The sequence below is a fragment of the Nycticebus coucang genome, chromosome 23 (genome assembly GCF_027406575.1).
Source record: "Nycticebus coucang isolate mNycCou1 chromosome 23, mNycCou1.pri, whole genome shotgun sequence".
In the NCBI taxonomy this organism is placed as follows: Eukaryota; Metazoa; Chordata; class Mammalia; order Primates; family Lorisidae; genus Nycticebus; species Nycticebus coucang.
In genome coordinates, this window is record NC_069802.1 from 35,896,547 (window position 1) to 35,923,661 (window position 27,115).

A 27,115-nucleotide genomic window follows, 5' to 3' on the forward strand; every position below is an offset into this window, starting at 1 on the left:
ATTGAATTTCAGACAAGTGACAAGTAACGTCTTGGTATAGGTGTGTCCCAGACACTAAACACTGGGAAATTGGTTGTTGTTTATCTGACATTTAAAATTACCTGGGTATCCCTTATATTATTAAACATATATATTCTCCTGGTAATAGTTCTGAAAGGTTATTTTTCTCAAAATTCTAGACCTTAGGAAGTGAGAGAGAACAGAGTAACCTTGAAAGTGAAATGACTTATGACAGATTGTGGGGGGGAGGAGGGTGTGGCCCCAAGTGAAAGGGAAGGGGGTTGTTTTCCTTGGTGAGCTTAGCAAAAGGAGAGCTTATTTGTTGGCTCTAAGGAGCAAAAGAAACAGAAACCAAAACAGAAGTCTGTGCATTTAAGAAGTGAGCCTTATCCTCTCCCTGGTGAAGGCAGAGCCGTGTTATTCTCAACACCCTTCAGAAAGAAGGCGTTTCACCCATGTGGGCCACCAGGGCAGTGCCTGGCCACCAAGACAGTAAGTGCCTTATGAACACAAATATTGCTCCGAGCTTGGGCCTGCAGAGCTGGAACTAGAAAGGCCAGACTCACACAGAGCCACCCTGAGGGTGCTGAAGGGACACTTTGTGCCTTGAAAACTTACACCTGAAATGACTCCTGCGTCAGATGAATCCAAAGCTAATAAAACCTTTAGCCTTTCAGGCTCACCCCACCAAAGAGAGGATCTCGGGTTATACATTGAATCCTAGATCTGCCCTGAGACTGTGGGGGCACATGGTGCTCAGGAAGGCCGTGGACACATTGTGTTTCCATTTCAGGTAACAATCTGATGGGGAATTAAATTAACTAGAATTTTGTGGCATGTAAACCTTCCAAAGGAGAGTTTTACGCTTTCTTCAATAGTGAGGAATTGCTCATGCAGGAAGAACCACTTTCTGTTGGATATAATATTAATAACTCCTTATTAGCCTGAGCCACCACTGGCAGTGTGTTTGTGTGGATTATGGACCAGAAAAGAGGCTTGAGTGCATCACAGTTAGCTTGAACACTTAAGGATCCAGAGAGATCGGGCTAGAGTCCACCTGGCTACTTCTCCGCCAAGCCATAGGTGGTGAGTTACCCCATGTCTCTAAGCCTCAGTCTCCACATTTGCAAAATGGGCATAATTAAAATGATAGCAGAGGATTACTTCATGTGCCTTAAGTTAACATGTGATGTCAAGCATTATATGGTGCTGTGTACACATTATAAAACATGGTTCTCACAGCACAAGTCCATAAGGGTGAGGAATTCCACTTCACAGACAAGGTGACCAAAGTTCAATGAAGCAAAATCACTTCCCCACTATCCAATACTCACTTCTAAATCAGTGGACATTCTCTTGTGCCCACATCCTGTACCTGCCTCATAGTTAGCATTAAAAAAGTCTCTAACCTCTTAACAAGGGAACAGAAAGCCGGACGGCCTCTGACATGCCCGGTCAGCGTCATCTCGGAGACCAGGCCCAATCCCATGCATTGCACTCCTGGGGGTGTTTCTCAGTCTTTTGCCCCTTGTTTCTTTAGTCATAGTTTATATAATTTAAGCAAACTTTATTCAGGTTCTGGCCAACAGATGGGAAGCAGCAAAGTAGAAAAGATAAGGAGGGAGTGGTTAGAGGGAGACAGAAAGCGGAGGGTGAGGAGGGAGGAGAGCGAGGCCAGCCGGCCCGGCCCAGGGGGACAGCCCCGGAAACCAAGCATGGGTTGAGAACATGGACATGGCCATGGTCAGGGCAGGACAGTCTCCAGCAGCAATCCCAGGGCGGTCATTTTCATGAAGGCCACTCCCTCCCCCTCCCCTAAGGCTTCTTGGGACCCCAGCATCCCACCCCATGACCCGGAAAGGCGCAGAAATTGTAATGGTCAAACCAAAAGAATTTGGAGTGATAGAGAAGGCTGCACCTTGACAAAGTCAAGTCACAGATAAAAGTAGAAGACAAGGTGGCCTAGGGCCACCAATGGAGGGATCAGCCATGCTGCCTCTGGTGGTCCTCATATTGTGGGGGGTTTTGTGTGGTCTGGTTCCAGATTCCCATTAACTGGACTTCAGGCTGGTATCTCCTAGGCCCCCATTCCTCCTTGATAAAGGGTTTGGGGGCATCCTGGCCTCCCCCCTTCTCTAAGCCCTGTCTGTGTGCTCTGTGGGAACTGATCCTTTCTGGGGTGCCAGCTCCATCCTCAGCAGTCACGCCGCCCTTTAAGCTCCCCAGGCACTTTGGAGTTCATGTCACGGTGACTCTGGGCACCAGGAAATGTCTCCTGATTTAGTAGGACATGTACTATTTGGCATCCTGGACATTGGGGAAATGATCTTGCTCATTGAAGCTGGGCCGCCTTGTTGTGAAGTGGAGCTATACATCTCACAGTCTGCTGCTGTGGGAGGCACGTCCCATGATGCCTGCAAAGTGCCGTTAGGGAGCCCAGCACAGAGGTAAGCGTCTACACTGTGCACCTAAAATACACAGTAACAGTTTTTCTCGCTGGTGAGCCTGGTTTGGGTTGAAAAGCAGCCTAAAGATGTCACCAGGGATCTGGCTGCTTATTCCCTTCCTCCCCTCTTCCTCTGGCCTCAGGTGGGGAAAGGGTCACAGTGTCCCCAAGCAGCTGATCTCAGAACCCTGAGCAGGAAGACAGCCAGGTGGGAGGACTTTCCTTCTTTTAATCGGAGAGGGAAATCTTTCTCAGAAGCCTCCGGGAGATTTTTCCCTCGAGGTCCCATGAGCCCAAAACAAGGTTTCGTGCCCACAGGTAAAGAGCAGGAAACTGAGGCACAAAGACTTCTGAAGCAATGGAAGAGGCGAATTAATCGCAGGCGGAAACTCCCGACCGATCCTTCTCGCCTTAGAGCAATAGAGCAACGATTACACTACGCCTGTATTTTGCGAGTGGTGATTGAGCCTGCCCAGGTTTATGACTTTTATTGCTGAGTTCAGGCAAAATGCAAATCTGGTACCTTCCTGGTCTCCCTCTGTTTTTTCCCTCCCCAGCTCTGAAACTTTTAAAACCGTTTGCAATCTGCAGTATTTCTCTGTGCTAATCTCTCCCACTGACCAGCGATCTTTGTAAAACACACACAGTCCGGTCCCTGCCCCGCCCTGGTGCAGACCATCCCTGGATTCCCGTTGTTTACGGCATTAGTGCTCCTGTGCAGGCCTCAGAGCCGAGAAAACATCAAGTCTCAGCCAGGTGGCTTCCCTGCAGTGTCACCCTGGGACGGTGAACAACCTCTCTCAATCTCAAGTATTCTTTCATGATTTTTAATTATGTATTTTTCATTTCATTTATTTAACATGTAATTTGTTGCAATCGATTACATTGTAGGAGAACAGGACTTCATCTAGATCCCCCAAATCTGTATTCAGCCTGAGCCACTCCCCAGCAGACAGTTAGCAGCCCAGAAATAATTGCTGAGTGAAAAACCATGAGCCCTAATACCCTCCGATTCATAACGTCCCCAGGATTAAATATGATCATGCATTTCATTAACTTGCAGTGTTTAACTTCCTCTTTTACTATTGTTATTTATGATAAAATTACAGCCGAAATGCAGGTCCCTCGGGTGGCACCCCCTTCTAATTTCTCAGGCCACAGCCCCTGCCACTCTCCATCCTATACACACAGCCTCCTGATCTCAGGGCACCACTGCCCACTGTTGCGGGATGAACCAGGAATGTAGACATCCGCAGCCTTTGCTCGTGCTGTTCCCTCTGTCTGGACCCTTCCAGCCACTCCCTTTCTCACTGGGCTCATCTCATCTGCATGCTGCCGTGACCGTCTCACATCAGCCACTGCTCACAAGCTGGTCACGGGAATCTCTCTCCTTCGGGCACTTGGTAGGCCTGGGCTCTGCCTCCTGGGTGAAGTTCCGTGTGGCCCTGTGAAGGCAGGGGCTGCCGCATGGTCACGAGGCCTGAGCTTTCTGAGCCAGCCCTTTCTTTGTGCACCTTCTCCCCACCCCAGCCCGGGGACCTGCGGGACTCCAGGCAACAGCTGCTCTGTCTTTCTGGGTCTCTGCAAGACCTGAGTGAGCAGGGTCCTGCCACTAACCCTGGTGGAATAAGCCACTGATGCCAGGGAGTGCTGGGATGTGGGGTTTACCCAAACCCGACCTAGTGAGTCCTAAGTAAGGCTCCACCTCTCCAGGCCTCCCAGAGCTGTCCTTACCATGCAAGTGACATTGTTATAATCACATGCGTCTCCCAGGACACAGCTCCCGGAGGGCAGGGCAAACCCCTTCCCCATCGTGCCTGGTCCAGTATGGGCACTGGGTCCCTACCCAAAATGAGGATTGGTGTGGAGGGAACAGGTGGAGGGAGGGACCTTCAGTCCTACTGAAAGCAAAAGTCTGAGAGGAAGTGGGTCTTTAGATCAGATTTCCTGAGTGTAGACTGGCAGCTGTCCCGCGGCACCTCATGAAGGATATAAGGACCCACGAAGATGCTCCCTGGTGAGGCCGGTGTCCCCACGTCCTGCCCTTTCCTGATCTCCAGTTAGAGCCCAGGTGATGTCATCCCAGCTTTGCAGGTGCCTGGTCCGGGGACATCCTTACATTTACAGTCTTAGAAGTGGAGTCTGCTCCACCTACTCGGGCCTCTAGCCACATTTCTTTGGCCACAAAAATTCCAAAGAAAGCAGAAGGGAGCCAGGTTGTTATCGGGGCCATTTGGTGGAATTCTGGATATTCTGGGTGCAGAAGCCACCAGGCCCTGCTGACCTAAGGAAAACTTGAGTTTAAGATTGTCAACACCTGCTACTTTTCCTACTAGAATAATCATTAAGATTGTCCACTAAAGCCAGTACCAAGGCTGATTGCCCTAGAGTAGGTGACCTTTGCCAACCCCAGACTGGCCGTGCTGTCCCTCTGCGCCTGTCTCCACAGAGACACCAGCACACAGCATCCTGCACTCTCACCCAAGAAGGTTTTCTTCTCGTCAGTTTTTAGAACGTTGCAGTTTATTCTGCTACTCGTGACATTTAAGCAGACAAGACTAGTACAAAACCTAAATTAGTATTGACGTTCTTCCATTTTCCTGTTCAAGCTAATATCATCAAGCTATTATTTACTGGGTGGCTACCACTGAGCAACTATGTACTGGGAGTCTACCACGAGTCATGTGGGCTAGGAGAGTTTTTCTATATATTTGATTTAATTCTTATGGCCATGAAAAGGGTAGGCAATGTTCCCTTTCTTCAGCTGGAGAAAGGAGGCTCAGAGAGGAAAATAGGGCACCTAAGTAACCCAGGGTGATTTAGATCCAGTTGCTTTGGTCTCCCCACACACTCCACTGGTGTCTCTGTTTTCTTATTTGTACACTTCAGCCTGGACTTCAGTTACCTTTGTTTTGTCTGTACTCAAGTGTCTTCTCCAGGAACCACATCCCCCATTTCTTCCTCCCAGCCTCCTTCAAGCGGCGGAATCACGTCCGTTTCACGGTCCGCCTGATCTCGCTGGACTGGCGGTGCTTCTGCTACACGCCTTTCCCCTGTCCAGGGCGCTCTCGGGACGGGTCCCCTTCCTCATTTCACTTCCTACAGGCCTGGTTACCTGTGTCTTAAGAAAATGGCATGTCCGCTGGGCAGTGTCTGATTTCGCTAATTTTATATTGTGGAAGTGAGAAAGGAGAATGGCGATTGTAGGAAAAAGTCACTTCTTAATAGTAGTGACACATAGTATAAAAGTCCATCTCCCTATAAATTTAAGCATTAGAAGAAGAGTGACAGAAGCCCCCCCCCCACTCCAGACACCTCAGCATACTGTCCACAGCCTCCTTTCACTGAAACCTCCATTCTTTGGCCAAACCTACTTATGTTCCGTGGCATGTGGGAAACTGACCGTGCTGGTTAGTTTTGGTAACCAGGTGGAATACCAAGACAGGCAGAAGGCTCCTCGCAGCTTGGTGGGGAAGTAAATGGGTGGTTGGTAAAGTAGAAAAGCCACGTGACTCATGGCCTCAGGCAACCTCGCTAGTTCCATTGTTCAGACACTGCCGAGAACCATCCTCAGGGAAGCATCCTAGGGTCTGGAAAACTGCAGGGCCTCCAAGAGGCCTGTGCCAGCTTCCTTTCCACACTGATGGCCTTTCAGGAGGTGTGTTAGTAGCTGGAGGTCTTGAAAACTTAACTCACTATTGGAGCAATCACGCAGGCACACAGGCGTGTGCTCACGTGGGCACACATAGGTGTATACACACAGGCACCATTTACACAGACACACACACATGCAAGCATGCAAACATTTTATGGAGCAATTTCCTCTGGGAAGGAGCTAAAATCGAAACCTTTATGAGTGAACCCTACTAAGGTCCTGTCGAATCCAGGGGAGGCTGAAAGAAGCAGCAACAGAAAACAGCTCCCCACCTGCCGTCATCCCTCCCTGAACACACCGACCTCAGCTCAGCAGGGTTAGGCATGGCTAACCTGAGGATCCCGGTGCTGTAGGTGTTAAGAAAGAAAAAGGAGCAAAAAAGTCTCATGCAGCCTCCTACTTGCCCCCCATTTATTTTCTAAGAGTTACAGAAAGAAATAGAGTTACTAAGAAGTAACTCCTGTCTCTTTGATTTTGAAACGCAACACAAACCATTTCCAAATACAGCTTTCTTAGAGGTCTACTTAACTCATAACACATATTAATAAGGTCAACATGGGCTGGCATGGTGGCTCACATCTATAATCCTGGCTCTCTGGGAGGCAGAGCCAGGTGGATTCCTAAGCTCAGGAGTTCGAGACCAGCCTGACCAAGAGTGAGACTCCCGTCTCTAAAAAAATAGCCGAGCATTGTGTGGGGGGGTACCTGTAGCCCAGCTATTTGGGAGGCTGAGGCAAGAGGATCACTTAAGGTCAAGAGTTTGAGGTTACGGTAAGCTATGCCTTGGCACTCTACTGAGGGTGACAAAGTGACATTTGTCTCACAATAAATAAATAAATAAGGCCAACATGGTTCCTCGTGTGTAGCGTGCATACCCATTGTTACATTATCTACCAATCTCTCCTCCCACATCATGGGAAGCCTGACCCTGTCCTGTCGCAGCCCTAACTCAAACATGATCACAACTGAGTTTTTACCTACCCTGTCCATTGTCACCTCTCGACACCTTACACCCAGCACAGTCCCCAGGGACGGGATGGATGGCAACTCCAAGTGCTGGACACACCGCATGTCTGTTCTCCTCTGGCTCTGAATTGTGTGTTCTCTGGGGGAGCTGATAATTTGCTTCCTCTGCATATGGATACTCTTCAAAGGCTGTGTCTCCATGTCCTTCGCGAGAGGTTAACCGTTATCTGCACCAAAACTGGGAAGCTAGACTCCTGTGACAGCTCCAGCCATCCTCTGTTGTCCTGAATGATTCCTCTCACTCCAGAGTTACTCACATTACTCAAGCAGCACATAGCCTCCAGTGAAATGCTCCATGCAGCCTAGAAAGGGCCTTATGCAGCCCCCTTGGAGTGGGAATAAGAGAAGTTGCAGGAAGAAAGTGAGCCAGCTCCCTGGCCTCTTCCTAGAATGGCACAAATCTCATTCAAAAGGTCCTTACCCTTACGACCTAATGGCCTTCCAAGGGCCTCACATTTAATAGCATCATGCGAATTTTGGGGTGAACATAGTCCATAACACTGCAATCCTTTTTCCCTCTGTAGATTGTTCTCTAGTCTATCTGATCCACCTCTTAGTAAGGTCCGGGGTTCAGTTAATATTCACTGAATGAGTGCTAAATACGACCAGGACGGAATCACGGCCGCAAATGCAGGCCGAGAGACTCTGCCCAAGCAAACAGTTGTTCCTCTGAAGATTGTATTATTCTCCCCTCTACTTCCCTTACCAAGAAGATCTTAGCCATTTAGAAATTGATATATGTCACTGTCTTTAACCTCTGAAAGATTAAGCTGATTCTAACACAGGTGAAACACTTTGTGGTTAACTTCTAACAGTGACCGTTTGACTTGGAATTTTGCATAATAGTGTCTTGCTGTGACAAATATGTTTCTTAATTCTCTGAAACCTTCATATTTCACAGGGATATTAAAAGATCTTAGAATTTGGGCAGCGTCTGTGGCTCAAAGGAGTAGGGCACTGGCCCCATATGCCAGAGGTGGCGAGTTCAAACCCAGCCCTGGCCAAAAACTGCAAAAAAAAAAACAACAAAGATCTTAGAATTTATGATCCAATCATTTCCCTTTGTAAATGAGGCTTAGAGTATTTCTGTGACTTGTTCAAGGTCACACATAGGTCAGAACTGGATCCTCCCCCCACCCTCCCCCACCGCCGCAATCTGTCTCCCAGCTTGGCACCTGTTCAGCCTAGTGCCTTGACCCTTTCAAGCAAAGGAAATTTTGTGGAGGTACAATTGAGGTGCTAGAAAATATCTGTGCTAGCAGTGTTGATTATGGAATAGGGCCTTCAACACTTCCGAGGATGAAAGACAGAAACTGGACAGGGACATAAGTGACATTTGGTGAGGGCTTTCTGTGTGCCAAGTCCGGCCCCGAGCATTTCCTTCACACAGCCAAACCTCCTTTAATCCTCCGGACAGTCCTAGGAGGTCAGTACTGTCTTCAGGCCCACATTTCAGAAGGGAAAATGAGGCACACAGCAGTCACCTGAGCCAGGTCTGGAGGCAAAGCCAGGCTCTTAACTGTCAGCCTTCCCACACTCTGAGCTTCTTTAATTCATCTGGATAATTCCTGAATTTCTCCCAGAATGCCAGGTTTCACAGAATAACAGGTAACATTTTAAAAGTATAACTTGCAAATCATTTCACATCAACATTCAGAAAGAGTAAATGACCAAGAGTAAATGTTCCTGTCTTGTTTAACTAAACAGACAGCACTGATTTTAATGTAAAGACAAGCGAAATTCTCGACATAACGAGAGGTCACAGAGTGGGTGCAGAAGCGGGTGTTCCTCTGCATTGGTTATACGGCACTTAAATGTTTCAGGATTAGTGAGATAGTGAGACAGGCCTTACTGTTTACAGTGCATTCGTGATGGGCAAGTTTAGAGCTTGGATCTGAGGCAAATGAGGAACTGACTCATTCTGCAGAACCCAAAGCATCAGAATGAAGGATTCGACTTGAATAGTAGATATCAAAGCCTTTCAGGTAAGGGACAAGTGGAGGTCACAGTGGCGTGTGGATTCAAGGCAGAGAAAGAACCACGCTATCCCTCCGTTCTGTGCTCACCCATGAACAGCAATAATTCTGCTCAGAAAAAAGACAGAGATGTGACCAGCATCAAACCAAACCTGCCGTGGTGCTGTGCTGCCTGGTTTCCCTGCCAGTGTCCCCGAGCTCACACAGGCAGGGTGTGCAGAGTCCCGGCCCCAAGCCCACTGCGACTCACAGTGCCTGGCAATGCTGGTGTTCTCCTAGATATTTGTTTTTCCATGGTCGTGATAAATCATGAACATGTATATCCAAAAAGAAAGATAAAAACAAGATCCTAGACCAAACCCAAACAGAAGTTTCCAAGATTTTCCACTGACTTTGCTCAAGGCCAAGCCAGTACTTGGTGAACAGCGTTGCTGGGAGCCGAGCTCAGGGCCTTCTGCTGTGTCCCATTGCCAGGGCTCTTTTTCATCTACGCTGGCTCTAAATTCCTAGGCCGGGCACTGAGGCCTCCAGAGTCAGGTACTCTGCATCCCCATCACCCGCACCCCCATAGCAAACCCCAGCACGGACTGAGGACTCCCTTCCACCCCCCACCCCCACCCCACAACCTGCCCAGGACAAACGTCCCAGGGGAATTGCTGATGCCCGGCACTGCCCTTCCCATGGTCCACACCTGGCCCTCCCGTTCCTCTGCCGCCCCGTCTCTCTCCTCTGGGCCCTGGAGTTGCCATGGCCAGTCTGGGACGACGCTGGAGCCCAGCGATTAGCCCTTTCATGTGCATCTTCCGTGTTACCGGGGTGCTCCTCGAGGACAGGGACTGGGTTATTTCAGCATCCCCAGGAACAGCATACAATCTCAGAAACATCATATGCCTTGTAAAAGTTCAAAGGTTCAGCGACGGCACAGCCCCGACCTGGGCCCCATCTCTGCAGAGCTGGCATCCAATGGACTCACTTGCTCCTTCCTTCACTTTACTTGGGGCCAACTTTTCACACAAATATCTTTAGCTGCCTCCTGGAAATCTGAAGATCAGACCATCCTGGTCCCTAGTCTCTGATTGTATCTGCAGAGCTGACAGCAGCAGACCTGTGTGACTGTGAGCCGTGGTCCCCAACGGCTGGCGCTTTCTAAGTGTCTCTGACCTGCATCCAGAGTCACCCAAAGGCCACTCCTGGAAATACTTAAATGGGAAAGGGTCCTGGCAAACTCCTGTGGTCACTATCTTTTCTAAGGTCTGTGTGTCAGTCGGTTTGGGCAGCTACAACCAGATACCATGGACACTCACTTCTCACAGTTCCAGAGGCGCTAAGTCCAAGATGAAGGTGTCGGCAGAGCCGGCTCCTAAGGAGGCCACTCCAGCTTCCTTCCAGCCATGTCCTTACACCCGGGAGAAGGACAGAGTGCAGGCACATGGCACGTCCTGGTCTTGCTTCCTCTTCCGACAGGGTCACTGACCAGATCAGGTTAGGGCCCCACACTATCGACCTCATCTAAACCAAATTACCTCCCAAAGCCTAAAGACCCCACCTCCAAAACCCATCATTTTGGGGGTTAGGGCCTCCACATATGAATCCCGGGAAGACACATTCAGTCCATAACAGACTGACTCAAGAAATGAGACCAAGCTTCTCTGCACCTCTGCCCGTCCAGAAAAGGAATTTATTTTGATTTGCACAGATTTGTTTTCAGCTATGAGCTCTTCTACTTGGCCCAACACACAATGTGGGATCCCATGGATGAGAATCAGGAGATCACCAGGCGCACTTGACCTTGGGGTATACCTACCTCCGTTTTCTTTTCTGAAAAATGATAAAATGTAACAAGATGATGGCACATCTGATGCCTCCTGCCTCCTTCCTGGCCATTTCCGGGAAAACCCAGGGGACCCGTAGGTGCTCACCATCTGTGGCATGATGGGTGACTGTCCACCCAGGCCGGGAGGCTCCTGCAGTGGCTGAGTCACACCTGGAGCAGGGACAGAAGCCACGCACTGCCGAGTGGGCCGCGGCAGCCCAGCTCCTTCCTCCCGGCCACCAGGGCTCTCTTTTCCACTCAGCTGCCTTGAGCAGCGAGAGATGCCCGGCTGCCTCCTGTCACAGAGCTGGCCATTCCTGCATCTAATGAAGGATTTATTTAGGTCACTGCTGCCTTCTGTGCACAGCGTCATAGATCAGAGACAGTGAGGAGGACCCTCCCCTCTGCTGCACGGCAGCCTTCCCGCGCACACCGGCTCGGCTGTTCATCGCTCGTTCAGAAGGTGCTGGTGAAGCACCTACTGTGTGCCTTCCACAGAGAGCCGGACGTTTCTGTGGCACCCTGTCCTTCCTTCTGTGAGCCCCTGTCTAGCTGAGTCACTGCAGTACTTTGCATCTTGAACAAATGCATCTGACTAATTACTGTCCCAAAACCCCGTTTACATCACGCATTTTTTTTTTTAGGGACAAATATAGCTGCCGTGATTTGAGGGCTTGCCACAGGCCAGGCAGCCTGACAACATTCTAAGCACCCCACGTGTGCTGTTTCATTTTGTCCTCACAATAAACACAGAGGGTCAGTGTGGTCCTTCTCCAGCCCTGAGTTTCCGGGCTGTCTTGTAGATTTGGGGTTGCAGAGCCAACATGGGAGGCCAGGGTTGCGGCTCTGACTCCTCTGTTATTTCAGCAACTCCCCTCTCCCTCCTCCCGCGGAGCAGCCTCTGCAGGCTGACCCTTCTCTGCTTTGTCTACCGCACTTGTTTTCAGTCCTGGAGTTAAACTGGACTAACCCAACAGCCTTAGGAAACAAATAGAACAAAGGATACTGCCTGCCCCTGCCCTGGCCAAGATGGCCAGTATCTGACTGGGCAGCACCAGCTGCCAGGGCCTATCATCAGTTCCCAGGACTGTGGTGAGCAGACCAGCTCCCCCGGGAGCTTGCTGGGAATGCAGAGCCTCAGGCCTCCCAGGCCTCCTGCATTAAGGCTGCATCTGTGACTAGATCTCCTGATGACCCCGGGGCATGCTCATGTTTGGGAAGCACCTGCCTGGTGATTTTAACCTGCAGCTAGAAACCTGGGGAGGAAAGTTGCCTCTCATCTGAATTTCCTATCCAGACCCTGAGGCCCTAGTTTTTTTTTGTTGTTGTTGTTTGTTTATTTGTTTTTTTTATTGTTGGGGATTCATTGAAGGTACAAAAAACCAGGTTACATTGATTGCTTGTATCAGATAAAGACCCTCCCATAATACTGTTCCCCCCCCAAAAGGTGCACCACCACCCTGAGCCCCCACCCCCACCCCTTCCCATTCTCTGCTCTCCCCATCGCCCACCCCTACAGTGTGCTAGGTCATTAATTGTTTTCATATCAGAACTGAGTATACAGGATTCTGGTTTCTCCATCCTTGTGATGCTTTGCTAAGAATAATGTGTTCCATTTCCATCCAGGTTAGTATAAACTTAACCTGGGGAATGATGTGTAGGGCAACGTCAGACCACCTTATAGGACAGGTGACTGTGTCATCCTCACTGTGTCACAGAGCACTCGGAGGCTCAGAAATGACACTAAGATTAAAATCCCGTCTCCTGGTACTGCACCAGGCTGCTGTCTGTGGTCCTCCAAGGGGCCTCCTTCTTTCAGTCCTAAGAGTTATGTTCATTACCCACTTAAACTTTCGCAAATATGGAAACTCCAAGGTTTACCCAGGATTCAGGGGAATGTAGAAGGCTGAAGGGGGAAATGTTCAGAGCACTCCTCTTTTTCAAGAGAAAAGGGCTAATTGCACCCTCCCTAGACCGTGGATGAAGTCCAAGGAAACTGCTAATGTTATCTGCACTTGGACTTTTCCACCCCGAACTCTTCCCACGGCATCCCACCTCACAGCCGCGGCCATCAGTAAATCCAAATACAAGTGAATGTCAACGTTTGTTGAAGAGTTTCATGTATAGGCAGTTTCAAGAAAATAAATATTTATGCATGTCTTAAAATATCGCTGTCCTTTCACAGACTGACAGGCATAAACTAAACCTGTTTCCCGCGTCTGGGTCTCCAGGTGCTTCTGTGCCGTGGTGTGAAGATGAGAGTGACACGTTGGGGGGCTTCTCATGATGCCCAAATAATCTTACGCTTCTGATTGCCCAGAAGTTTGGGTGGATTTAAAACAAGGGACACTTTTGTTGTTCAAATTTCCCTTCTCAGGTCAGGCTTCAGAACATGCCAGAAAGTTAAAGTACTTGACTCTACAGGATGCTTGGGAAAGGGCAGATTTTACATAACAGTGTGATAGCTCTCAGCCTTCCAGCTAGCTTATCATGTGTTTGAGAAGTCCCTCCTCTGCCTGGTGAGGCACTCGGAAGGCTGGCAGAGCACGCCAGGGCTTCAGGGATGGGCCTTGGAATTGAAGTCTTGATAATTTCTGGTTCTGGGACCTTGAAGGGGTCATTGTACATTAACAGTATGTTTCCACACCTTGGGGAGAAGGGCAGCCGTTAACATTTGTTAAATGCCTACTGTATGCCAGAGACCTTGCATGTAGCAAGGGCAGCCTTACTTAATCACAGGGGCACCCTTATGAAGCTGGTTTAAGCTCGTTTTTCACAGAGCAGCATACTGAGCCCCAGAGAGTTGAGAAACTTCCCTGGGGCTGGTTAATGGATCTCTCGGACTGCAAAACCTTCTGTGCTCACCCACTGCTGCTCACCACCTTTTCATCGCTTAAAAGGTATAAAATTAAATGAGAACCAACACCTCTCTGTATTGTCACAGGTATTAAAAGAGATAATTTACACCCAAGCACTTACTGCTGGCCCCACAGTGGGTGCTCACAGGACACCTCTTCCTCTCCGACCGCATGCTGAATGCATTAACCTGCTGTGGTCCAGTGTTTTAATGTCCCGGTTGCCCTAGAAGGGATTCTTGCCTCGGACAGGTGTGTCAGCATCTCCTGTTGAGGGTTGGGCAAGTGTCCTGCAGACAGCATAATGGCAGCATCACTGTGTCTGATGCAACAAGTTTATCTTTGGTGAAATATTCTGGTTATTTCATTTCATCCATGAATGCATTCTAGCAGTAAGACCAAGACAAGATATCATGATAAATTACATTTGAAATCTAGGCCATGATGCAAATTACATAATAAGGAGACTTCTGGAGAAATTAAAATATTTTTGAAGGGTTATTTCATACCTTCCCCTTCATTTTTTAATTAAAATACGTTCTAGACTTTTGGGTGATCTTTTCCAGTCACCCTGAGAAATGTTTCTGCATGACTCCCCAGGGTCGGATTCACCACCTGAAAGTTTCTCTTTTTCCTAAGTTAAAAATCCTTTTCCCAGGAACTTCCAGCCATTTATCCCTCTGAGCACTGCCTCGGACAAGTTCATTCAGCAGACAAGTTCATTCGGTCTCTGACACCTGCGATGTTCCAGAAATCACACTGCACCCTGGGGGTGCCGCAGAGAAAGAAGGGCACTCTCAGGAGGCTCTGCAATCCACCCTGCTGGGAGGCCAGGCAGCTGTGAACAGCAAATACAATTGGGCAGCATATGAGGATGATAAAAGAGAGAGAGGGTGGACTCACTTTTTAGGGCAAGCTGGCAATTGAAATAAAATCAGACTGATGAGAAAGAGCCAGGCGCAGAAGCTGGAGCCCGAAGCTAGGTGAGCTCAGTGGGTGCAGAGGGACAGAAGGCGAGGGAGGCTGCAGCTTGGCCCACGAGCAGACGGAGCAGGAGAGGCCATTTCTAAGGGCCTCCCTCAGCCTGGAAAGGAGTGGAGAGCTAATTTCAAGGGAGGGCAGCCTCCATCTAGGAACTGCTGTGGACCTGTCAGGTTTCTCATGCCTGGCACACGGCTTTCACGTGGAGGTTCAAGGAAGCCTCGTGTCAGTGACGGGAATGGCTCTTGTCCTGTGCATTCTTGAGACCCAGAGCTTGGTGTTATCACTGCAGCCTCCCCGGCAAAGGGAAGTCCACGGCGAGGTGGCCTTGTCTCCTTTGGGACCTATTAACTCATCTACCAAAGGAAGGAAGGGATTTGTTTTGCCCACCCTTGCCAGTCTGTCCTTAACAAAAAATGTTATCCCTCGTGAAAGAATTGGTACCAGGCAGGGATGTTCAGCTGGACCAAAGGATCAAAACAGGAGGTTCGGGATGTGTCTGGACACTGCCAAGGAGTGAAAGGGACAGAACAGTCCCTGGCTTTGTCCTTGCAGACTGGCCTGGAATCCTTTCTAGACAAATCATTTCATTTCTCTGAGTCTCCCTTTTTAGTAATAATCTGAGTTCTCTTGAGGATGTGCAGTGAGGATTGCAGAGAGCCCCGGGTGCCGAGGCCTCCTCCGCAGCATGGCTGCAGAACTATGAGCGTCGCCCCTGCCCAGTGACACGGCCTCGGGTCCAGGCGCTGCGCGCGCGGAGTGTGCTCTGTCCCTGCACACAGTAGCTAAGTGCTCCAAACTTTCAAAAGCTTTTATTTGTTTGGTTTTATCTGGTTCATTGCTTGGAAAAGAATAAGGAATTTGTCTTGGTGCTGCCTGTAAGTTCAAACTTGCCTCCCTGGTCCTCCTCCTGTTTAGGAAGCTCCTCATTTGTGAGTGGGTTAGAAATCTTGTTATTCAGAAAGCAAGCGGTTCTACACCTGATGACTGTTCAGACACTGCCCTTGGTGCTCACCATGCTGCCCAGCTCAGCCTCCACTTGCTGTGCATTGTAAGGCTGGGTGCACACACTGGATTCTGAAGACTCCGTGAGACACTGCTAACCATCTCGTTCATTGTGCATAGCAGTTTCATGTTGGGATGACTTGGGATGTATCGGGATATGCAGTGTATGTTATTTCCTAAATGTCACTCCTGGAACATTTTAAAGGGCATGTGTGGCTCACCTGTTCCCACTGCACAGCTTAACCTACATTATCTCGTACCAGTCTCATGGTGGCCACTTGAGGCAGGCAGAATTATGACCGTTTTTCAGGTGAGGAAACTGACTATGAGAAAGGCTGAGTCACTGTGACTGAGGTCGAAGGAGAGACAGGCTTCCTGACTCCAAAGCCCGGGTGCTTCCTTTGCCCTCCTCCTGAGGAGGACAAATGCACAAGCTGGACGCCATGCTGGGCCCGGCCTGCGTGTCAGCACTGGACCCTGTGCTGGGCCCAGCCTGCGTGTCAGCACTGGACCCTGTGCTGTGCCCAGCCTGCGTGTCAGCTGTTTCTGGGGTTGGTTGCAAGAGTTCTCACTGCTTCGGTAGATTATCCTGGGTGTCTCTTCTTTGGAATCCCCAGAACAGTGTCGTCTTGTGTGTTACAACCTCCTCCTTACTGGCAATTGTTAACAATAACAGGAGCTAACCCGCAGATCTGGAATGCAGGAGCCGAAAGTTAGAGGCGCAGAGCGTCTGTGTGACTTTGGGGTGTGGGGATGGGCACTAAATAACTCCCTTCTGAGCTCATGTGTGTAGCGCCACTGTCAAGATCATGGTGGCCTAGAGGACTGGCTTACAGGTTCACCTGAGCCTGGGGATCCTTTCCTTTCTGAGAGTGTTACTAAAAGGCCCAGAAATCCTGTCTCTGCCAGTGGAAAGTGCAAATTATCAAACCATACAAGAGGAATCTGGTCTTGCTTTTGAAGGGGTAGGAAAAAAAATAAAAAGAGGAATTCAGCCTCAATTGCCCAGTGTGTGTGTGTTGCTACAATATATGTTACATGTGTTTATGTGTGTATACATCTGCATAAGAACACACATACATGCAGCCTTTATCCATGTGCATACAAAGCCTTCTACACAGACACGTGTGTGTGTGCTCGCTCCATAGGCCATACATAGCATGTGTGTATGTACATGCCGTGTGTGTATAGGACTGTAGCTATTTTTTTTTCCATATACATCAAATACTTTTGGAATGAAAAAAGTCTAGACTTAAGTAAATATATTTTTGGAAAGTATTAAAGTACAAACAAGGAGCTTTTAAACTACTAGCTGCCCCCCCCCCCCTTTTTATCATAAAGGACAAACTATATTTAGTTTCTTCCCTGCTGTCGACCAGTAATTCCCCTTTAGGAAAAAAATCCCAGCTGTGCATGGTGCTAACCCGGACAGCTCATGCTGGAGTGGAAGGGGCGCTGTGGTCAGACAATGTCAATGTCACGTCCGACCCCTGATTTGATCACTTGGTGTTGACAACCTGGGCCGGTTGCTGTGTCTGGAGATGGGATGTCCCAGTGGTACAGAGTATCCCCTCCAGTCTCTTCCCGGCTCACCCATTCTCCTCCACCTTACTTGGGCAGTTGAGAAGGAAATGAAATTTGACTAAAAAACAGTGCAACTTTGAGTTGACTGAAGCAAATGGTCCATTAAATTGAGCTCATCTAATCAGAAGGACCAACCTGAAACCATGTCTTGTTTGGCCATCCAGCGGAAGCATTTGTTTGTTCCTAAGACTTTCATTGCAGCCTCTCAAGTCCCTTCTCCACGGCACCGTGGTTCCCGTGAGACTTCTATTCGTTTAATTTTTACTCTTTAATATATGATTTTCAATGCAGATTACACAATGTCAGGGGCGAATCAACTGGTTGGTCATATAGTTGCAAGTTTGAGAATTCATTCTTCATTTATTCATTCTGGAAAAGTTTTTAACTAATGAATTAAATGGTAAAATTTCTATAAAGACGACAACAGGTCCTTTTGATGGAGAACATTGTTCCTGGATTTGTAAATCCCACCGTCTCCAGGCTAGACTGGTTTTTAACCTTTTCTCTAATGTGTTTCAACAGGGGTGACTTACATGAGAGTTTTTAACCTCCTCTTTGGGGAGATTGTCAAACACAGGCTACTATTGTGTATCAGCTCTCTAAAAACAGGAACCCTTGACTCGCCCATGTTTTGGTACTGGCAGGGTGTAGGGAGAGAGTTTCTGCTACCTCAAGGGACTTTCCAACCTGAATGTCATAAACCTGAGATAGGTAAAGAGGAGAAGTTTGATAGTAGGTTTGTGGTTAAAAAAAAAAAGCCCAGCATTGAGAATTTTGAATTTGGGTTGTGAATTTGGAATAGATTATACATTTGTGTGCTTAGACAAGACTATCACCCGTGAAATGGTGGTGATGCCCTTCCCGCCTCCCGGCTGGCCCTGTAGGGCTGTGGTGACCATCAATGGAGCTGACTGCGAGACTGTATCAATCGTGAAGCTTTGTGCACCTGAAAGCTCTTTGCTCTTTCTAGTCATTTCACCTGTTTATTCCTCTAGGCTGGTGTTTTTCAACCTTCTTTATCTCACGGCACACTTGAACCTATAGTTAGCAGCACACTTCAATTATGCTGATCAAAAAAAAAAAGAGGAAGAAAAAGAATATATTTACTATGTTTTGAACTTCTTCCGAAAATTAGTTAATTAATGATCCATAAACTTTTTGAGGCACACCTAAGATCCTCTCACGGCGCACCAGTGTGCTGCGGCACCCGGGCTGAGAATCAACTGCTCTGGGCCCACTTAAACACGTCTTCCATGGCCAGTTGTTATAGGCAACATTACGGTGCCTAAGTTACAGGCGTAACACACATCACCTTGACACAGTCCCTCAGTTACAGGCATAACACACATCACCTTGACACCGTCCCTCAGTTACAGGCATAACACACCTCACCTTGACACAGTCCCTCAGTTACAGGAGTAACATACATCACCTTGACACAGTCCCTCAGTTACAGGTGTAATATATATCATCTTGACATCTGTCCTCAGGTTGCACCCATGAACCTTCCCAAACTCGGGCTGGATGCAAACTACACCAAAATGCGTGGGCTGGGATGGCTGAGCTGCACGCAGTGGACTCATGGGGCAGCCTGCTATACCGGCCTCTTGTCCTCCCCGGGGCCCACAGGCTGACCAGGGTGTGTTTTTCTCCTGGCAGGGCCTGGTAGAAACACACAAGGCCTCTGAGGCCAGGCCAACCTGGTGACCTTGGCCAAGCCCAGACCCAGTTGCGGAAGCACACTCCTCACAGTGAGTTATGGTCAAGGGCAGACGGAGAGTAAAGAGCTGAGACTGAACAGTGAACCTCCCTACTGACCGCCTTGCTTTGACTAATATTAGATGAAGAGCCCTCGGGGGTCGCAGGATGCAGAGACAAAGCTGGCCTCTGTGTCACCTGCCCCTCGGACAGGGGCTGGTACTTGGCAGGTGTTTCACTGGTGTTTGCTGAGGTGTGAAGGACCCTCCCCACCATCTCCTCTACAGAGGAGCTGGCAAACTCTCATGGGTCAGCCAAGCCTGGCCTGACTTTTGTGCAGCCAACTAGTTAAACGTACAAATGATTCCAAAAATAAATAAGTACAGCAAGAATAATAATAATATGATAATAATAATGAGATATGAAATTCAAATTTTGGTGTTTACAAATGAAGTTTCCTTGGAACACGACCACGCCCCTCTTTGTGTGTGTTGCCAGTGGCCGCCAGTGGCCGCGTTGGGTCTATGCCAGCAGCGTCGCAGGGAGGTTGCCATAGAGACACTTATGTCCCCCAAAGCCCAGAATACTTATTTCTGGGCCTGTGCAGCGAATGTGTGCCACGGGTGCTTTGGCGATCGAATAAAGCAGCTCAGAGTCCCAAAGAGGGGAACGTAGTGTCCGCTGCAGAGTGGCCACTGTGGTCAATCTGATCACCCCACATTTATTTTGGCCTAACCTGTGCCCTCTTTGTTCCCCAGTAACTGGCGGCCTGCGGCACCCATGCGCCCCTGACCGGAGGCGTCCGTCCCCGCTGCACCTTCATGACCCCGCGGCGCGAGGCCCAGTGAAGCCACCTGGTGTCGGGCATGGCTGCGCTGCTCCTGGGCGCGGTGCTGCTGGTGGCCCAGCCCCAGCTGGTGCCTTCCCGCCCCGCCGCCGCCGCCCCTGGGGCCGAGCCGGGCCAGCCCGAGCTCGCGCGGAAAGCGGGGACCCTCCAGGACGACGGCCGGGGCGGCGGAGCCGGCAACGGGTCGGTGCAGCAGCTGCCCCAGACCATCATCATCGGGGTGCGCAAGGGCGGCACGCGCGCGCTGCTGGAGATGCTCAGCCTGCACCCCGGCGTGGCGGCCGCCGAGAACGAGGTGCACTTCTTTGACTGGGAGGAGCACTACAGCCAGGGCCTGAGCTGGTACCTCAGCCAGATGCCCTTCTCGTCCCCGCGCCAGCTCACGGTGGAGAAGACCCCCGCGTACTTCACATCGCCCAAAGTGCCTGAGCGGGTGCACCGCATGAACCCGGCCGTGCGCCTGCTGCTCATCCTGCGGGATCCGGCGGAGCGTGTGCTGTCCGACTACACGCAGGTGCTGTACAACCACGTGCAGAAGCGCAAGCCCTACCCGGCCATCGAGCAGGTCCTGCTGCGCGGCGGCCGCCTCAACGCCGACTACAAGGCGCTGAACCGCAGCCTCTATCACGAGCACCTGCGCCGCTGGCTGCGCTTCTTCCCGCTGCGCCGCATCCACATCGTGGACGGCGACCGCCTCATCAGGGACCCCTTCCCCGAGATCCAGAGGGTCGAGCGGTTCCTGAAGCTGTCCCCGCAGATCAACGCCTCCAACTTCTACTTCAACAAAACCAAGGGCTTTTACTGCCTGCGGGACAGCGGCCGGGACCGCTGCTTGCACGAGTCCAAAGGCCGGGCGCACCCCCACGTCGACCCCCAACTGCTCAACAAACTGCACGAATATTTCCACGAGCCAAATAAAAAATTCTTCGAGCTGGTCGGGAGGACATTCGACTGGCACTGACTGGCGGTAACCTAGGCCCAGAAACGTTGCTATTGTACTAAGTAAGTTCTGCTGTACAGCTGGGGGAGGGCGGGGAAAGGATTTTCAAAAGGCATTTAAGCTATAATTTATTTGTAAAATCCATAAATTACTTCTGTACAGTATTAGATTCACAATTGCCATATATACTAGTTATATTTTTCTACTTGTTAAATGGAGGGCATTTTGTATTGTTTTTCATGGTTGTTAACATTGTGTAATAGGTCTCTATATGAAGGAACTAAAATATTGCACTGCAACCAAAAAAAGAAAAAAAAAAAAGATTTTTCTGGAGACAGTATCTTTTTTTGAATATAATTAACTTGCCCCCAACTCAAAACAGCTTCCTGTGTTGCACTTTTTGAAAAATCTAGATTCTTTTACTACTTTAAAAAAAAATAATAATAACTGTGTTTCTTAGCCCGTTATGTTCCCTGCTCTTCCCTCTCCATTCTGCGTTGTTCTTTTTAAGTTGTCATGTCTCAGTGTGGCCATCAGATTTATATTTTTTCTTGCATCGTAAGATTTATCTTCACTGGGATTCTTGGATGTGATAGTTCCAGCCATTCCCGACTTCAGCAAGTCTCTGAATGTGGATTTTAACCCACTGTCAACTCAAAGTGAGCAAAGCAATATTAAGGACGGGAACAACTGGCTAGAGGTGCCTTGTGACTCATCTTTGCCTCAAAGAATATTTGCATACACTTCTGATTTTAGCAAAGGGCCAAAGCAACCATAAAGGGGATTAAACACATGGCCTTCCTAGGGCTGCGTTCTTTAGCCCAGGGGGCAAATGGCTTCTCGAAAGCCACTTAGAATAGAAAGCAGAAATTGCAAAATCTTCTCATGTCTTTATCCTGTAGACTCTAGGAAAAGCTGACTGATAGGGCGGCCTTTGCTTAGTCTGGGAGCCTGTTTTAATCTATTTCCTGAAAGATCAATGTGCACTGAGACATAAATATTCTATCTGTTTCAAAACCAACTCTATGTTGGGAGTCCTGAGTGTGAAAGAAAATTTAAACCCCCAGAAGTTTAAGTTAGAAAGAGCTGAGCTTAGCACACAGGAAACCCCTGCTTCTGGGCCCAGGAGGAGAGGCCAGGCTGGGGTCTCACTTCTGTCCCCAACAGCCGGGTTTAGGAGATAGCCACGTAATCCCCTCTGAACCTCGGTTTCCTTGTGCACTTCATTTAATTTCTCTTTTACAGAATAAAATAGCTTTGTTTTTTATGAAAATAGAACATTCATTACAGTAAAAGTGAAAAAACAAACAAGCAAAGAAAACCCATTTCCTGATATGGTTTATGCTTAAGGAACAGGACAGAAATAGACATTATCAATCATCTACACATAAGAAGTCAATGAAATTTCCCCCAAGAACCCCCAAGATCCAGAAATTATGACAAGTTTAAAGAGGAGGAAGTGGGCCCAGAGAACCCGAGGAATGTGCCCAAGGTCACACTGCAAGCAGCCAGGGCTTGGAGTCCACTTGAAGGCAAAGTGCAAGTTAGTTATTTATTGCCCAACTCTTTCTGAACTCAAAAAGAAAAGCTTAGACTCAGAGCCAGGTCTTCCTGGCTTGACTTGACATTTCTTTCCTGGTGCCAAACGTCTTTTGTCCTAAGAGGTGTGGCCCAGCGAGAGGAAGGGCAAGAAGCTGCCTGTAGTTTTCTCCGCAGGTTATCAGGGAAGTGAGTCACCTTGGGTATGTTTCAGCTGCCCCAGCCTGGCCTGACCTCAGCGTGGCCCAGCCTCCCCCACCTGCCCCCCAGGTCATGCATGGACAAAAGAGAGGGTGCCTCCACTTCAGAAGCCATCAGGGTCGTCAAGAAGCCACCATCTCCCCCAGGGAAGTAGCAGAAATATTTATAGCAGGCTCCCTGTGGACACGGCTCTTTGCCATACACCGAGCACTTCCTCTGTAGCTTGTCTATGGATCTGACTTTCATCAAAGTCATTTAAGAATAAAGAATAGATAAGTGGGCCCTGGGCCCAGAGAGATTAAGTCAAGTTTCCAAGCCTATTCAGGAATTGGGCGACTGAGAGCAAACTCCATTGAGAGTGTCTGACTCCCAAGGGGACAAGACTTGCAAACTGCCTGTACCTGCCCTGATGGGGTGGTCTGGTTGAAGCCTGCACTGTGACAGGGTGGGGAGGAGGGGAGGGTGGGAAGGCGGTAGGGGGTGAGCAGGAGGAAGACAAGAGCAGCCCTTGGTGTGATCCCCCTGCCTGGCTGGCGTAGTAGATGGGAAGGGACGGACCAATGTAAAATGATTGGTGGATGTAAATTCAATATTTTTATTTTAAATTTCGGGATGCATCTTGACTAGGGAGTATTCATATGGGTCTGCCAAGGGCAAAGGGTCAGAGGCCCTATTGGCGGTGTTCATTCACTTGTGTTACAACCCCAGCCAGTCATTGGGAAGGTGTACAAGTGAAAAGCCACCCCTGTAGACCTGGCCAGGTGTCTAGGTGTCACCAAGCACGGTCAAATTCAGAGGAGCCCTGCAGTAGACAGACCCAGGCCTGTCCTGATAAAGGCCGAATGATCTAGTGAGCACCTGGTATCTCCCAAACATCCTACCAACAGAAACAGGTGCCAGCAGGAGGGAGTGAGGCTTCTGCCCCAACCAGCCCAAGTGCAGGACGGCCTGAGGGCCCTTCTGGAAAGGCCCTGAGAGCAGCTGAGTAAAGCCTCAGCTACTGGATTTGGAATATTCCTGAGTTGGAATAGCCCTGCCCCCTCCCTTTTTTCAGGAAAGTGATGTCATCCTGTTCACACTATTTGCTCATCAGGCTCAGCCTACAAATTTGTGAGTTTAGCAAAACTAAGGATGTGTTTCTGAGCACAGCGTGCTTTCACGTCTATGCTGCTCAGCTGAAGGGAGAGGGACACAGAGGGCGCAGAGGCCGGTAGCCGGCACCTGCTGTTTGTAGGCATGGGGTCAGAGGTCACCATCATTGATCAAAATTAGACTTTTCTTCTTGGCTTCTGCAATGCGCTCAGTATTAAGCCTTCAAGAAAATGAAAAGAGAATGTGACTGGAACTAACAATCATTCACTATTTACCCTGGATCCTTAGAGGGCTTAGGGGTCCTGGAACGTGGCATTAGCCATGTGCAGGGATGGCAGAGCAGCGTGTGCTGTAGTTTGGCATTTAATTCAGCCACATTCCTGGGAGAAATCAATGAGCTACGTTACGGAAAGGAGGAAACGGAGGTTTAAGAAATGGTCCTGCCGGAAGTCACCTTTTTAGAAGGAAGAGAGGATTGTTGCTCATTTAGGGTAGAGTTGTCTGGAAATGGGGAGTCTGTCCTTGAGGATCACGCACAGACTGCCTCCAGAATGTCATTTCTCTGAAATGACAAGAGATGAAAACTCTTCCCAAAGGTGGTGAGATGGAGCTGGGCCCCGGGCCCCTTAAGGTGTAGCTCACAGGGACCCTGCTCTTCCCCAAGAAGACTTCCTGGCAGAATCACCGTGGAGCTGGAGAGTGAATGGCAATGGGGTCACCAGAGCAGGACCTTCCCGAGAAGGGAAGCTCGAGACATCACCGCAGTGGCACAGGGAGGGGAGGAAGTGGGACTGAGGAGGCAAGAGACCCACCTAGGTGGCATACTGAGAGGGTAATCCCTGGAGAAGCCACCACTTACTGCAGTGGAAGGGCGCCACACACTCAGCAAGCACCCGGATGTCTTGGTCTCCTGGGCAGGTGTGTCTGTCACATAAAAATAACTATCTTTTAGCGCACACCTGCGATGTTGCTGCTTCTAACCTACATACCAACTCTGAGAAGCAGAAAAGGGAGCTCTGATTTTGCAGAAGAGGAAACTCAAACTCAAGAGATTGAAGGGTCTGCCCAGAACATCAGAGCCTTTGCTTGTTACAGCCAAATTTTTGTCTCCAATGTCCTTGCTCTGCGCCTTTTCAGCCCATCCAATTGTGGGTAAGTGGAGGAAGAGGCACGGTATGAGCGTCTGTCTAGTAGGCAGAGCCAGCAATGGAAATTATGGGCCTCTAGGACATGAGCTGGGTCAGATGGAGGAGCCAAGATCACCGCAGGCAAAACAGTGGCTGGGAGTTGATGCGAGAGAGACATGGTAAAACGCACTCCCCACTGACAGAAGTTCGTTCAGGGAGACTGAGCACCGGCTCCAGGCCAGAGCAGCCCCCGGAGCTCTCCAGGCGGTGAGCGAGGAGCCGGAGACCACAGCATGGGGTGCAGAAAGTGGCCTTGGTGCTTCCATTCTCTCCGATACAAGACCTTTACGCCATTTGCCCAGATTTCTCAGTTAAGAGAGAAAGCCGGTTAGAGCCAGGAGCCCTGCTGTGAATCCTGCCTCCACCAGTTGTTAGCATGCGACCTTAGAGGCAGATTTCAAAGCCCCAATTCCTAGTTTCCTTCATGGTAAAAAATGAGCTGATATTTACAGCTCACTTATTTTTTTCCAAAAGAGTGAACTCTTGTTTTGGAGAAAAATTCGATCAGATAAAGTCTGTAAAAACCACAAACTCAGGGCACGTGGGGCTCAGTGGTCCGCAGTTAGGACTCTGGCAGACAGACCAGAATGGGGTTTGAACCAATTAGCGGACACCCACTGAGACGTCCTCATTTACTTCCCGGCTACGTGACTCATGCTCCGTCCAGAAGCCGCTCACCAGGGCAGTGCCCTCAAGCCAGCTACCACAGGGCTGGGGGCGAATGGCCCTCCCTGGGCTCTGGAGCTGCGTGACCAGGGCACACCTGGGGAGTGCTGTCCACCCCATGCCGTGTGCCCCCGAGCAGGTGTGGGGTGAGGGGAGGGGAGATAAGACGGTGGGGGGGGGGGCTCCTCCATCCGCGCCTCTGGGCAGAACAAGTCCAGAATCAGGCTGAGGCCAGACTTCTCCAGAAACTACTTTCGTTTGCTTTCTCTCAAACTTTATCCTTGTCCTTCCTTGGCTGGGCCGTTTCTCCCGGACTCTCACGCTCAGTTTGCTTGAGAACACAGGACTCCCGGCTCAGGGCCTCTGATGTGCGGCCGCCATCCCCAGGGCCTGTCTTATTCTTTGGTTTTTCATGTGGGTGATATTACCAACCTACAGGGCTGCTGTACTTTGGCAGAGAATGAGTCTGTTTTATTGGCTGGCCCATAAACGTGTTTAGTACAATAGAAGATAGGATTATTACTAAGTAGTAGGGGCTCTTTTTCGGCTTATTAAATTATCAGGTAGCATTAATACATCATTATCAAACTTGAGCTCCCCTTCCATGAAATCTTTCTGGGCCGCGTGAGTCTGGATCCGATGAAGTCTTCGTCGTCCCCCGTGGAGCCGGACGTGGACAGATGGCTGTCTCTTCCTCTTCACGGCAAGCCTCTCCGTACCCAGCACTGTGCCCGGCACAGGGCAGTGAGGGAGTTCTTGTCTGTGGACCAAATGGTAGTTCCTCTGTCTCATCCTTGGCCTGATGTGAGGGCCCGCTGCCACACGCAGCCTCCCGATGTGGCCTGCCCTCTGGGACGACCTTCTCTGGTGCAGGCACTTACAGGAATTTTACGATATGATGTTTTATTTAATCCTTACAAGCCCCTGGAAAAATAATCAATCCAAGCTTCATGTGTTTGCTTCCCATCATATCTCCTGAAAATAATATAATACTCCACATACAGGGCACAAATGTTTATTAACTGAATAAATCACCCCAATACCCACGGCACACAAACTTTGGTTGAAGAGTGAACACGTGCACCTGTCCACATTCTCTGAAGCATCCCCTCACACTCCTGATCTGCCTGTTGAAATTCCTCCTTCCTGCCCCTAAACTAAATCCCCCCAGCTTCCTCTCCTGGACCTCAGCTCTCCACACCGGGTCACCAGGAATGAATCTAATACTGCTTCCTCGTGCTGGCCTGCTGGGAAGCGCATGGCCACAGAGCCTGAAGACAAAACGTAGAGGTTTATCTCAGCCTTGTTCATAGCTGTGTGACCCTGGCTAAGTTTCTTGACTTCTCTGAACTTCGGTATTTTTGGTAAATAGGAGTAAAGATGCTACTGTGACCATTACGTAAATAATGAACAGTGGACGAGCACGTGCGTCTGAGAACTCAGAACTCCACAAACACTCTCCTAATGCTGCGAGGTAACCCCTTCTGGTTCCTAGTTCTGCTCACAACTGGGATCATCCTCTACAGGAGGTAAGTAAATAATGCTAGAGTGTTTATGGAAATCTAAATGACTCCTCCCTCAATTAAACTTCCATCAGCCTATGA

At 49.4% G+C, this 27,115-nt stretch overlaps 1 protein-coding gene across 2 annotated transcripts in view; it reads left to right on the top strand.

The window, feature by feature from the left end:
* Positions 1-21,342, top strand: part of HS3ST1 (heparan sulfate-glucosamine 3-sulfotransferase 1) — a 28,831-nt gene extending 7,489 nt beyond the window's left edge. Inside the window, exon 2 of one of the 2 annotated variants that reach the window (XM_053578096.1) lies at positions 19,798-21,340. In XM_053578096.1, the coding sequence (XP_053434071.1) occupies positions 19,906-20,847 (942 nt within the window). In that variant the 5' untranslated portion in view covers positions 19,798-19,905 and the 3' untranslated portion in view covers positions 20,848-21,340. Of the gene's footprint in view, positions 1-19,797 lie in introns of both variants that reach the window. The other variant, XM_053578097.1, reaches the window with a different exon arrangement.
* The last annotated feature ends 5,773 nt before the right edge of the window (positions 21,343-27,115 follow it).